This window comes from Rhinolophus ferrumequinum, chromosome 8 (assembly GCF_004115265.2).
Source record: "Rhinolophus ferrumequinum isolate MPI-CBG mRhiFer1 chromosome 8, mRhiFer1_v1.p, whole genome shotgun sequence".
Lineage (NCBI taxonomy): Eukaryota > Metazoa > Chordata > Mammalia > Chiroptera > Rhinolophidae > Rhinolophus > Rhinolophus ferrumequinum.
This window is the reverse complement of record NC_046291.1, coordinates 43,786,802-43,801,655: the sequence shown is the minus strand read 5'-3', so window position 1 is coordinate 43,801,655 and position 14,854 is coordinate 43,786,802. Positions and strand designations below refer to the sequence as shown.

Here is a 14,854-nt window from a genome sequence, read left to right as displayed (position 1 = left end):
GGTGATGCCAATGGAAACAGGGATGGGGAATTACTGCCTAATGGTTAGAGTTTCTTCTTGGGCAAAGGTTTTGGAAATGGATTGTGTTGATGGTTGTACAACACCGTGAATGTACAACCGTGAATGTAATTAATGCCATGAACTATACATTTAAAAATAATTAAAATGGCACATTTTTGTTTATATGTATACACACACACACACACACACACACACATATTTTTCTTTAATCACAATATATTTTTAAACACAATAAAAAGGAATGGGGTAGAGATCAAATTGTTGAGGTTTTTAAATGCCTGGCTGAGAAATTTATATTTCCTCTATATGCAATGGAAAACCACTGATGATTCTTTAAGAAGGAAAAAAGGCACTCTGGTAGCATTGTATTAGATAGTGAAGGAAAACTATTGAAGGCAGGAAAACTATTCAATAGTACATATAAAGAATATTGAAAATCTGAGCTACAATAGCAACAAAAGCAATAGAAAGTAGAGAATGGATTCAAGAAATGATACCACACAAATAAAATTAAGAGGATTTGATGGGTAATTTAATGGGAAGGACAACTGTGAAGAAAAATAAATAGCATACTTAGGTATAAAGCTTGGGAAAAAATCTATTAAATCTAAAAACTCTATAAATCTATTAAAATTGGGTGTTAATGACCTCACAGGTGTTAATCTTAAAAGTGTTTTCTAATAAACTTCCTGCAGGTTAATCTCTTTCTCAGAGTCTGCTTCTAATAGAATACTAGAATACAATCTGCAAGAGGTGTTACCCAATGCTTGAAGATATTAATAATACTACTGCTACCTGTAAGTTTCTTTATAAGTTTCCAAGTAGAAACTCAACATTAAGTTAAATTATACCGTTTAATTTTGATATATATTCTTATTCATTTAAAAGTGGTATTTCATCCTTAAAGATTAGAAGAAATATTGAGTACATTTTTGATACTCTGTATCAATAAAATTACTGAGTTCAATTATCTGGTAACTGTCCCTGCATGCTTGTGTATATCTTACAAACACCAGCAAATCTAGATTTTTTACTTACTATATCTATTGTATTAACAAGTCAGTGAAATTCCTCTTCGACATGTTTATGTTTAGTCACTAATTTATATTAAATTTTCAAGTCTTTTCAATGATTTTAAGTGGAAAAGCAAGCATACAAAATCAATTACTATATATAACTTTACCATTAGTATTAATACCTGACCCACAATTTAATAAAGGTAATTCCAAATGACTTTATATGTTCTTCTAAACATGTATGTATATTTATCCATCCAAATATACATTGTATCTATATCTATATCATGTATCTATTCAAGCATTCTTCTGAGTCTGTATAGAGACGTATTAGGTGGGAAGATACATTTGGTAATCATGACTTCGTGAACATTTGGTTGACTACACGTTGGGTTTAGTTTATTCTGCGTATCATATAAATCACAGTACTACTCTGAAATTACCTCTTCTGGACACAGTTCATGTGTGCAACTCATAAAATGAGTGCAAAGTAGTGGAAATGCAATTGAGTATCTTGACTGAGAGGGTAACTCCAAACACTGCTGAAACATCTTCTCAAAAGCACGACTGTAAAAACTATGTAAGAAAACAAATTAAAAATTAGCATCACAATTTTTATAGTTAAAATAAAATTTTCATGATATAGTACCTTATAGTCAATTTGATTCAAGTGAATGGAAATTACCTACTGGCAATATTTACTCCCTTAAGAAGGGAATAGTTATTTTTTCCAGAGAGTATTTCTTACACACCAATAATCATTCCAGAGTAATAAAATTATTTACATAAACAGTAAAAATTTTAAAATAAAAACTTAAACAGAAAATAAACCATATCTATGGCATATAAATATGACACTCAAATCTCACATCATCAAATTTCAACAACCTAAGTCAACTCTAAGAAACACCATTATTTTATGTACCACTAAGAAAGAAAAACATTGTCAAACAATAAAACATCACCAATTTTAAGTTACTTATGTATTTAAGAGATGTTAAATGTAAAAGAACATGAATCGATAAAATACAGTACATCTCAGAATAATAAGATAAACAGAAATAGTAAATGTCTTTATTTTAGATGTGACAAAGAATATGATTATGAGAAGATACATAAAAATTAATTAAATGACTGAAAATTACAAATTTTAAACATTACTCAAATTGCTTTCATTTCCAAGAAATGGAAGAGGACTTTCTTATTGCTGTGCCCTTCTTTAACAATAGGAACCTTTCTGTAGATCAAAAATATGTAAACATAAAATATTCCAATTTCTTTCTAAGGAAGCCTTCGGATCAGACAATAGACTAGGGTTCCAAATAGTATTAAAAATTCTTGTAAATTTGACATATGATGTATTGTGTCTTATGAGTTACTTTAAGAGAACCCTGATGCCTTCCCTGCCTGGCAATTTGGATTTTTTCTGCAATACTGCTAATTAAACCCTAACAAACTACCAAAATCAGTATGGGTTGGGTTATTTTCCAAAATAAAAGCAATAAAAGGCTTATCATAATGACAGCTATCAGTACGTAGAAACTACTATCACTATCCACTGAGGCTATGCCAGCATTTTAGAAATAAAGGGATATAACAGGTTATTCCACTCATCTTCCCTGAAAGAAAAAAGGCCAATAACCAGAAATACAGTTGATATGGTACAGCTTTGGAACCAGAATACTTGAGTTTGAATCCGGACCCCACTGCTTGTTAGTATAATCACAATCAAGTTCACTTATTCATTCAAATATTTATTAAGTACCTACTATATTAAATACTAAGAAAATGAAAACATGACCTTCTTCAAGGACCACATTATGTGGGGAGAAAGAAAGGGGCAAGAGCTTGTAAACTACTAAGTATAACCAAAGAGGCTACGATAGAAGCAAAGGAAAGTGGAGCACAATGGATGGAGTAGTTATTGCATCACCATAATATTAATGTCTAATTTAATACTGTACAGTGAAATTACATGGTATTTTATTTGCAACATTTGGTCTATTTAACCCTGATCCACAACTTTTCCCCCTTACTCTAATGATGCAAGAGGGCCTTAAGAGAATCTGAAGTGATTGTTTTTCACCTTCTCAAAAAAAGTGTAAAAATAAATTCACACCAGAAAAAGTTGCTCTTAATCGAGAATTAAAAATAAGACATAAAATCTCAACTTGGTAAACTTTTTTTTGTTAACAAGTTGTCCACTACTCCCTTTATTCTTGAGAGTTCATTATTACTTAACTGTCTTAAGGACTATACTAATACTAAAAAACAAATGAAGATACCTTTGGGTAGTAAAAATTTCAAATTCTGATTTAAAGAAAATTACAGCATACCAAAATATGGAGAGATCTGATGTTTCCACCAACATTTCCACCAAGGAATCCACCATTTTTGTATGAAAAATTATCGTATTCATCATTTTTCCAAGTTCTCTGTGATCTGCAAGGCTAAGTGAAGCTTTCGAGACACTAGTATATGCCTGCACAAGTACAGCAAAAAACAAAAGTAATTTAAGTACAAACCAATGAACTTAGCCTTGTCATTCTACAGGGAATAAAAAACACTTAGTTTATTGTGACATTGTGTCAGTAACATCACCTTGTAAGTTCTCTATAGTGACCCAAACTTGAAATTCCTATCAAGAATTTCTTTAATTAAATAAACTGAAATACTACTGCCCATAAAACAGAATCTAATATATGGGTAATATCTTGAACCCAAAAGGAATTGAAATTACAATATCAAAAGTATAAAACAATTAACTGTCAGCTTAACTCAACCAAAAGAAATTTTCAATCTAATTTGAGAGAAAACATACATAGAAAACAATCAGATGAAAATAAGTTGTTATTGCATATTTAGTGAGGTTTTAGATTATACTGACTGATGGATTCTAGAAAAGCAATGAAGATGGTAAAAATTAGTGTACGTTGGCCAAAAAAAATGACAGGATTTAACTAAAAACATCAGGTTGTAGGAAAGAAATACCACTATAGGGATACCAACTCAGAGAGCAAAATCATGTCCATGGATAGTGGGCATTCAAGAAGGGCAAAGAGCAAGAATACAGGAGGTGCCTACAGAATAAATACTGTTCACTATGGCTACTTTGAGTGCAAAGAAGAGAAGGGGAAGGGTGGAAGAAGAGATTGAATCAGATCATGCAGGCCCTGTATACATATACCATGTTAAAGAATTTAAACTTTCAGTGGTGAACCACTGAAGGTTCTGTGTGATGGCCAATTGTTGTTTTAGAAAGATTGTTGTTTTAGAAAGGGAAGGGTGGCTAGAAAGGGAACAGGAGACAGAGATGTTAGGAGGCAGTGGTGACAATAATCCAGACAGGATTATGATGGTGTGGTCTAGTGTTGTGGTTGTTTACAAAAATTTAATCTGGGAAATAACTATAGTGGGCAACAGAAAAATTATGGATGGTCAGGGTTTCAGCTTTGGGGAAACAATCCTTCATGGATCTCATGTGCACCTACACATCTTGCAGGTTATGCCAAGAATGCAATACTCATTATCTAGGCCATTTCTCAGGGTTGTATTTGCATCTACCAAACTTGAAGAATGAGGTAACATCTCCCTCTGGAACAAAGAGCAAGTAAGCTTACTGATGATAAAATGGAGGGTTCTTCAAACTCAGTGTTCCTTACCACATCACAAACCAACTATATACCTAGCATTCACCTGGGTCCCTCTGCACTGCCCCCATAGAACATGGAAGCAAGGGGAAAATAATGTATATATGCTTGCTCAGGCTGCTTCCTATGCTTGAATAGTTATGTCTCTGATCCAGGAAACTCATGTCTTCTGCCAGTACCCGTGAAACAGCAAAAGATTAAATAAATATGACCTTATAAGTAGGATAAAAATCAATTCTCAGTTTCTACAGTGGCAAGGGGCTACTATATGAATGCATTAAGAGACACCCAAAGAAAGCAGTTTTATATTTCATTGTTTTTGTCTGCCAGTAAAAGGGAGACAATCAGGAATAATGATGGTGTAACCTTCGGATGGCAAGATATACTCTGGACATTTGTCACAAACTAAATCCAACTGAAGTTAAATATACCTTTAATCAGCTTTAGAGTATGAAGAGGAACCAATTGTGGCCATGAGTTCAATAAAGACTTCCCATTAACTGCCCTCATTTTTAAAATTCTAAATTAATGTGTATCACTGTGAAAATAAATTTAGATGAAACAGATGGTGACAAAATGAGGTAATTTAATTTAAACACTCATTTAAAATGCGTGACAACAATGGAAGTAAAAACATGTTACCAAAAAAGAAAAACAGGTTTAAATAAATGTGTAAGATATAAACAACCCAAGTAAATTAGAAGAGAAGACAGAAGGCAAGATAAATGAAAGAGTGACTGAAGATGCTTAAGGAATTAATGGAATACACAGACGAATGAGATACCTTAGGAAGTAGAAAAAATGACAAAGAATACATGTAAACAGGAAGAACTCTTCTTTTAAGACTATAAAAGAGACAGAGAAAGTTCAAAGTGACCTGTAAATGACCAATGACCTTAGGATCAAAATTGGATAGCACTCCAGTGGAGGCCCAAGGCATACTATATAACATTCTCCCAAAGGCTTATCCTCTTGACCTTGCTTTACTGAAAAACTACCGATACCTACAGACTACCTATACCTCTCTGTGGCCATGTCCTTGCACCTAATAACTCTTGTCCTTCTACCTAATCACTGATCAAAGTTACATCATTCATATCTCGTTAACATCTGCTCCTTCTTATAGTAATACTTTACACTAAAAAGTCTCCTGACTTGCCCTTTCCTCATTGTTTGCCCTTTTCCTAGCTAAGTTAGTTTCCTATTCAAATTCTACCCATCTTTCAACGTCCAGGCAAAATGTTGCTTTCTCTATAAAGCCATCACTATCAATTCCAGCTTGAAAAAAGCTTTCTCCCTTCTGAGAAAATTGTACTTAATTGATAATTACACTGTCAGGGACATCTTTTAGATTTTCAACTGTTATTTAATTTTTTGTTATATTTTATGCCTTGTCTCCCTCCGTAGTGAGATTAATAATCCTGGAAGCATTTAATAAAGGTAAATTTGAAATGCATTTAAACCTCTAAAATTTTCTGAACTCAAATGCTGATTTAGTCACTCCCACAAACTGAGAGCAAGAGTGAGACAGTTCAAGCTTATGACAATGACTTTCAAAATTTTAAATGTATATATCCCTTGGCTGAGCAATTCTACCTCTATTTTCACTTTTCAAGTTATACTTCTATACTGTTTCACAGCTTTGTTAAAAACCAAGAAATGTTAGTTTCTAAATTTTGTTTTTCATAGGAAGAAAATTACAATATATATACAATTAACAGGTGGTATTTCAACTGTTCTTCCCTGATCTCTCACTAACCAACTCTTTAACCTCAGGCAGAGAATACTTATGGCCTCACTTATAAGATCAGCTCTAAAAATATGATGCTGTAGAACACAGACAGAACAAGAGACAGAAAAGTGCCTATATTTTGAGGTCAGAAGGAAAGAATCTGAGAAAAGCAAAAGCATGTCAGGGAACGCAGCAGATTGCTGGAAAAGTATGCTCTTCCTAGAAGTCCTTCCTGAGACTATATTCATCTAAAAAATCTCTTCGGCAAACATGTAATGCTTATATTTCCACATTTTAGTTAAACAAATAAACATTTTATTTTTTTAAGTTGCAGAACAGTATATAGTATAATCTCACTTACGTGTTTGAACACATAAAGGATATAGACCAGTTATTAAAAGTGAGTATTTCTGGGGAATGAGACTGGGAAAAGTGCAAACTTTCATTTTCTACTTTACCTCTGGATACTGTGACTTTTTGTAGTGAGAACATAATATTATTTTAAAATATACATATTTTTCAAATATGAAGTTATTAGAAATACTGGGCCACAGTTTTCCCATAATTACTAGAAATAATTAAGGGGCAATTAAATTCTGTCATTAAATTTATGTGCATACAAAAATTTTAGGCTTTAATTTTAAAAGCCCTTAAAAACTATTTATGTGAGCGTTATATATTAAATGAAAAATTTTTAAGTCCAATATTTAATTAGTATTTATTTATGCATTTCAGAAAAATGAAGCTTTGGGCATTAGATCAGGAAATGATAAACTATGGCCTGTGAGCAGGCTGCTTATTTTTATAGTTTTGCTGGAACACAGCTAAGCTCATTTGTTATTATCTACAGCTGCTCACACACTACACGGCAGAGATGGGTATTAATGACAGAGACTATATGGCCCGCAAGCCTTAAGTTTTTATCAATTGGTTCTAGATTATAAACATCTTTTCAAAAAAATTCTGTGCTTTCACTTAAGAATTAAATATTTGAATCGGGATAATCAAGAGAGATATTGAGATTTAAATTTCTGGACAGTTTAAAATAATCTATTTTATTCAAAAAATCTTTTATATTGGCATAAGTTAGAAACGTATTTATCCAAGTTTAAACAACTAGCATAAAAACGTTTCTTCTATATACAACTCAAGGAAACAAACAATCCTCTTTAAAAAATGGGCAAAGATCTGAATAGACATTTTCCCAAAGACATACAGATAGTCAACAGGAACAAAAAAGTGCTCAACATTACTATTCATCAAGGAAATGCAAATCAAAATCACAATGAGATGTAACTGATCACATCACACCTGTTAAAATGGCTATTATCCAAAACACAAGAGATACAAGTTAGTGAGTATGTGGAGAAAAGGAAACCATTGTACATTACTGATGGGAATGTAAATTGGTGCAGCCAATATGGAAAAGTGTGGAGGTTCCTCGAGACATTAAAAATAGAACTACCCTATGATTCAGCAATTCCACTTCTATATATTTATCTGAAGGAAATGAAAACACTAGCTCAAAATATACCTGCAATCCCACGTTCAATGCAGCATTATGTATAATAGCCAAGGCATGAAAACAACTTATGTGTCCACTGATGGATGAATGGATAAAGAAGTTGTGGCATGTATATACGTATGTGTGTACCACTATATATATCATAAACACACACACAAACACAGAAATATTATTCGGCATTAAAAAAGGGAAACTGCTATTTGCAACAACATGGATGGATCTTGAAGGCACTATGCTAACAAAGTGACATAAGTCAGACAGAAAGACAAAGACAGTATGACCTCACTTATATGTGGAGTCTTAAAAAAAAAAAACACAAAAAACAAAAAACAAACTCATAAAGAATGAATTGGTGTTTGCCAGAGGCAAGTAGTTGGGACTGGATGATATGGGTAAAGGTAGTCAAAAGGTACAAACTTCCAGTTAAGTAAGTCCTCAGATGTAATGGATAGCATGGTGACCATAATTAATAATACAGTATCGCAGTCCCCCCTTATCCATGGTTTCAGTTACCCAGGGTCAAACATGGGCTGAAAATATGACATGGAAAATTCCAGAACGAAACAATTCGTAAGTTTTAAATTGCACACCATTTTGAGTAGCATAATTAAAATCTCACACTATCCCACTTGGGATATGAATCATCTCTTTGTCCAGTGTATCCATGCTGCATAAAACACTACCCCTCATTAGTCACTGAGTAGCCATCTTGGATATCAGATTGACTGTTGCAGTATCACAGTGCTGATGTTCAAGAAAGCCTTATAGTAGCTTAATGCTATGTCACAATGCCTACGTCATTCATTTCACTTCATCTCATCAAACAGGCAATGTATTATCTCTCATCATCACAAGAAGGGTGAGTGCAGTACAATATTTTGAGAGACCACAGTTACATAACTTTTATTACAGTATATTGTTATAACTTCTATTTTATTTTTGTAGTTAATCTCTTACTGTGCCTAATTTATAAATTAAACTACACCATAGGTATGTATGTTTAGAAAAAACATAGTATACATAGGGTTCAGTATCATCCGTAGTTTCAAGCATCCACTGGGAGTCTTGGAACATGTCCCAGCAGATAAGGGGCGACTATTGTATTGTATATTGAAAAGTTGAAAAATTGCTGAGAGAGTAGATCTTAAAAGTTCTCATTACAAGAAAAATAAATTCGTAACTATGTGTGGTGACAGATGTTAACTAGACCTATCGTGGTGATCACTGAGATATATATATATATATATGTGTGTGTGTGTGTGTGTGTGTATATATATATATATATATACATAAAAAAAATCATGTTGTACACCTGAAATAGGTAGTGTTATATGTCAATTATATCTCAATTTTTAAAAAGTTTCTTTTGTGAGGTAAAGGCTATGGTTAGTTATACAAAAGAAGTCTTTTCAATAGACATACAACAATGAATATTTTTTCATGTTTAGTAATGTTTTCATGTTAACTAAGATATTCAATATCAACAGAATGATGAAAATTAAGTAATTCTTACCTGTAATCTGAACCAATCTAATCTCATTCCTCTGAAATCAAACACTTCTCCATCTTCAACTACAATAACAGAAAAAAAGATTATAAAACAAATTAATGTTTTCATAAATCTATAATCACATTTCAAATTTTAGGAGCTAAGACAATTTCACTTCTGGGCATATATACATAAGAATTAAAAGCAGAGTCTTCAAGATATGTTTGTACACCCATGTTCACAGCATTATTATTCACAATAGTCAAAAGGTGGAAGCAATATCCATCAACAGATAAATGGATAAACAAAATGGGGTATATTACTGAGCCTTAACAGGGAAGGAAATTCTGACTGACACATGCTACTACATGGCTAAATCTAAAAGACATTATGCTAGTGAAATAACTCAGTGGCAAAAGACAAATACTGTATGACTCCACTTATATGAGGTATCTAGAGTAGTTGAACTCATAGAAGCAGAAGTACAATGTCAGGGGCTGGAGAAACGGAAAAAGGGGAATTGTTATTTAATTACTATAGTTTCAGTTTTGTAAGATGAAAAAGTTCTGGAGATTGTTTGCACAACCATGTGAATATACTTAACACTACTAAACTTTACACTTAACAATAGTTAAGATAGTACATTTCATGTTATGTTTACTTTACCACAATTAAAAAATAAAAACAGGGGCTGGCCCGGTGGCTCAGGCAGTTAGAGCTCCATGCTCCTAACTCCAAAGGCTGCCACTTCGATTCCCACATGGGCCAGAGGGCTCTCAACCACAAGGTTGCCAGTTCAATTCCTAGAGTCCCCCAAGGGAAGGTGGGCAGCGCCCCCTGCAACTAAGATTGAACACAGTGCCTTGAGCTGAGCTGCCTCCCAGATGGCCCATTTGGTTGGAGTGCGGGCTCTCAACCACAAGGTTGCCAGTTCAATTCGACTCCCCCAAGGGATGGTGGGCAGCACCCCCTGCAACTAAGATTGAACACGGCACCTTGAGCTGAGCTGCCGCTGAGCTCCCAAATGGCTCAGTTGGTTGGAGCGCATCCTCTCAACCACAAGGTTGCCGGTTCGACTCCCGCAAGGCATGGTGGACTGTGCCCCTTGCAACTAGCAACGGCAACTGGACCTGAAGCTGAGCTGTGCCCTCCACAACTAAGATTGAAAGGACAACAACTTGACTTGGGGAAAAAAAAAGTCCTGGAAGTACACACTGTTCCCCAATAAAGTCCTGTTCCCTTTCCCCAATAAAATCTTAAAAAAAAATAAAAACAATAGCTATGACAGTGAAATAATTCTCAAGTCCTATAAAGATGATGTTAAAAGAGGCAGTTATTCTAAGAGAAAAGTATAGACTTTTTTCCTAAACTCTGTGACTCTCAAAGGCGCTTGCATGTCAGTTGGAAGTGCTAGAATAGAGCTTGAGGAATCCAGTGAATAGAAACTTTGAACAGTAAGCTGAAGTTTCACAAAATAACTCTATATATAAACCAAATATCACCAGACAAGTTTACAATAGTTTCGTTACATATATGTGATAAAATAAATTTATTACTCAGAATATATCAAGGTTTCTGATACCTTTTACTTAAAGATTACAAAATTAAAACATCATATCAATCTATTGTAATAAAGTATTCAAATAATGGAGAGGCAGTCTAGTAAATGACCTCAGCTTTTAAGATTGAGAGGTCTGAACTTAAAATTTCAATTCTAGCACTTAATTCCTGTTAGAGCTCGGGAAAATAATGTTAAATAATTGAGAGGTTAACTCTCAAACCCTGAGTTCTTAATCTGTCACATAAACATAATAACAGCTTTTAAAAACTGAGACATACCAATGGGATAATATATATAAGATGTCTACCATAGAGTAAACATTTTATCAATGGTATCCATTATTCTCACAGGTAATGCTAGGATTAAATATACACTATTATAATAAAGGCTACTCTTTTTTTTTTTTCCTAAGGAGGGCGCAGCTCACTGGCCCATCCGGAGATCGAACCAGCAACCTTGTTGTTATCAGCACCTTGCTCTAACCAACTGAGCTAAACAGCCACCCCTTTTTGTTTTTTTCTTTCTTTTTTTTTTTTAACCAAATACAAACTTTGTTATGATACGGTGAACTCTTGTTTTTTATTTTTACATTTTTTAAATTACAAAATGCCTTTTTCCCACTACATAAGAAAATTCAAGCTATAATTCTTATGATTTTTATAAACATAATCTCACACCCATTTTGGAAATGCTTCAGAGAAAAGGAAGTTAAGACAAAAGAGAACAGATTAAATACAATAATTCCCCCTTATCCAAGGTTTCACACTCTGTAGTTTCAGATACCCGCAGTCAACCGCTGCCTGAAAATACTAAGTGGAAAATTTCAGAAACAATTCATTAAGTTTTAAAATGCATGATGCTCTGAGTAGCATGAAGAAATTTCACACTGTCCAACTCGGTCCCATCCTAGACATGAATCATGCCTTTGTTCAGCGTAACCACATTACACGTGGTACCAGCCAGTTAGTCACTTATCAGCTGTCTCTGTTATCAGATCAACTGTGGCGGTTTTGCAGTGCTTGAGTTCAAGTAATACATATTTTACTTAATAATGGCCCCAAAGCTCAAGAGTAGTAACATTGGCAATTTGGATATGCCAAAGAGAAGCTGTGAAGTGTTTCCTTTAAGTGACAAGGTGAGTATATCTCAAAAGATATTTTGAGAGAGACCGCATTCATATAACTTTTATTACAGTATACTGTTATAATTGTTCTATCATTATTAGTTATTGTTGTTAATCTCTTACTGTGCCTAATTTATAAATAAAACTTTATCATAGGTATGTATGCATAAGAAAAAAGTATGGTTGATCCTTGAACAACATAGGTTTCAACTGTGCTAGACCACCCTTACAGTACCATAAATGTATTTTCTTATGATTTTAGTAACTTTCTTGTTTCTGGCTTACTTAATCAACTGTTTATGTTATTGGTAAGGCTTCCTGTCAACAGTAGACTCCTAGTAGTTAAATTTTGGGCGAGTCAAAAGTTATACGCAGGTTTTCAACTGTGCAAGCTGCGCGGGTGAATGGTTGGAGGATGTTTCAGCCTTCCCGACGCCCGCATTTTTCAAGGGTCAATTGCATATATTGACTTCAGCACTATTCAATGTTTCAGGCATCCACTAGGGATCTTGGAACATATCCCCTGCAGATAAGGCGCGGGCTACTGTATATCCAAAAACTAAGTAATGCTTTAAAAATTAACTGTTAGATCCTTTCCTTAATACTCAAATTTGAAAACCTAATTAGAAGATACGCTTTTATTTAAGACTTATTACCTTGCTTTACACTTAGGGAAGTCATAGTGTTAACAAAAGAGGACATGATGATCGATTCATCTTCAGGGCAAACAGAAAGATTCTGAAAAGAAATAAAAAATAATGTTAAAATTATCTAGTTGGGAAAAAATTCACAGGTCCATCAACTGGCGGACAGATAAACTGGTAAATCCATACTATGAAATATATTTTGGCAGTAAACAGGAATATGTCGATAGACACAATCACATGGATGAATCTCAAAAATATTATACTAATTGAAAGAAAAAAACAAAAGATTACACAGTATATGATTCCACTTATATGATTTTTTTTAAGGCAAAAAGGGACAAAAAAGCAGATGAGTGGGTGTTGGGAGGTCTAAGAAGAATCAGCTACAAAGGTGCACAAGAAAACTTTTAACTGTTGGAAATGTTCTACATTTTGACTGTTATGGTGGCTACATGAATGTGTATAGTTGCCAAAATTCAAACTATACACTAAAAATTGATTCTTAGTAAATGTAGATTATACCGCAACAAAACTAGGACCAAAAAAATTCCTCTCTAATTGGCTAAAAAGTTGAAATTTGATAAACTGCATCTGAAATGGACACTAAATAATAATTTTTTAAAGCGGATTTAGGTCACAAGCAGCATAATTTTCAAAACGTTAAGACCTACAGAACAATGTGAATGTACATAATGGGACTATACTGTACACTTGAAAATAGTTAAAATGATAAATTTTGTTATGTATATTTTTACCACAATAAAAAATAATGTAACACCTATTACAATGAACTATATTAACAGGCTAATCTTAGTTCTAAACTTAAATCCTAGCAAACGGTTAAAAATATCATGCACGTACTTTATAACAAAAGAGGTGGTAAAAAGCTCAGGTGTCAAGTTAAGACCTGACTTCAAACACTGGCTCTGTTACTTATGAACTGCGCAACACTGAGCAAGTTACATTAACATCTATTTTCCTCAACAAATGATAACTATAACTACCCTCACAGAGTTGTACAAATGTAATAAAATATACTGTCAATAATTTGACAATTATTAATATTAGCAATAGCTACTACTACTACTACAATTCCAGAAAAAATAAGTTCGTTTTCCCAGTACTGTTAATATACAGTTTACATACAAGACACCAGAAGATATGGAATGACTTAGAAATTTTAACAGTACAATACAAATCTGCGAAATTTATGAATAAGTATCTAACTAGCCACAGCAAGTTTCAAAATGACGTGAAACCAGAAGTCTGATTTACTTTTTGGACCGTGATAGCAGGACTACCTCTGGTTTATCTGATAGTAAGTGTTCAAATAAAATTGCAGCAAAGCAACAATACTCTAGGGATAAAATCAGCTTTTCTATTCCCCTTTTAATGGGTGTTCTAGAAAGGAAGCACCTGAACTCCATCTAGTGGATAAAAAAAAGAAGTACACTAGTTTAGGATAGTAACTTAGAAGCTGTAGGTAATTCAAGGTAAATAATTATTTGACATTTTTCTTATTTGCATTTTTAGGTAGTTTTGAAAAAAATTAGGATTTCAAAGTATGGTTATTTCTCTGGGAAATAAGTAATTTTAGAGTCTTAATATAGTCTTAATAATATTAGTCTTAATACAAAAAGAATTCATGATGTTCTTTATATTACAATGCCTTTGATTTTATAAAACAAAGTAAAACACTACTTTCCTTACAGTCAGGTTATTGGGAATAAAAATAAAAGAAATTTATACTAAAATGAAAAAGACCAAATAATTATGAAAAGCACGTGCGTGCGCATGTGTACACACACATACACACACACACACACACAACCCTAAGACTGAAAATCAACAGAGTAAAACTCAAATTGAAAATAAAACTAGGACATTTAATTAAATGCCCTAGATGATTTGTTTTTCTTTTTACTGGCCATCCTCTAAAACACTATGCAAAAAGATTTATCTTCTTTTCTTCTAATACTTAGTTACCGATTATGTGTCTCCATCATCTCTATCTCCATAGGAACTGTCCAAGTTCAGGCTCTCATCAGCTCTCACCTGCCTACTGGAATAAATATCCTCCTAATCTCTCT

General features: G+C 33.4%; 1 protein-coding gene across 4 annotated transcripts in view; it reads right to left on the bottom strand.

The window, feature by feature from the left end:
* Window positions 1–14,854, bottom strand: part of NCKAP1 (NCK associated protein 1) — a 99,728-nt gene that overhangs the window by 32,305 nt on the left and 52,569 nt on the right. For all 4 annotated transcript variants that reach the window (XM_033112177.1, XM_033112179.1, XM_033112178.1 and 1 more), the window contains 4 exons: window positions 12,774–12,855; window positions 9,458–9,516; window positions 3,374–3,519; window positions 1,481–1,613 (listed from right to left, as the gene is read on the bottom strand). In XM_033112177.1, the coding sequence (XP_032968068.1) occupies window positions 1,481–1,613; window positions 3,374–3,519; window positions 9,458–9,516; window positions 12,774–12,855 (420 nt within the window). The remainder of the gene's footprint in view (window positions 1–1,480; window positions 1,614–3,373; window positions 3,520–9,457; window positions 9,517–12,773; window positions 12,856–14,854) is intronic.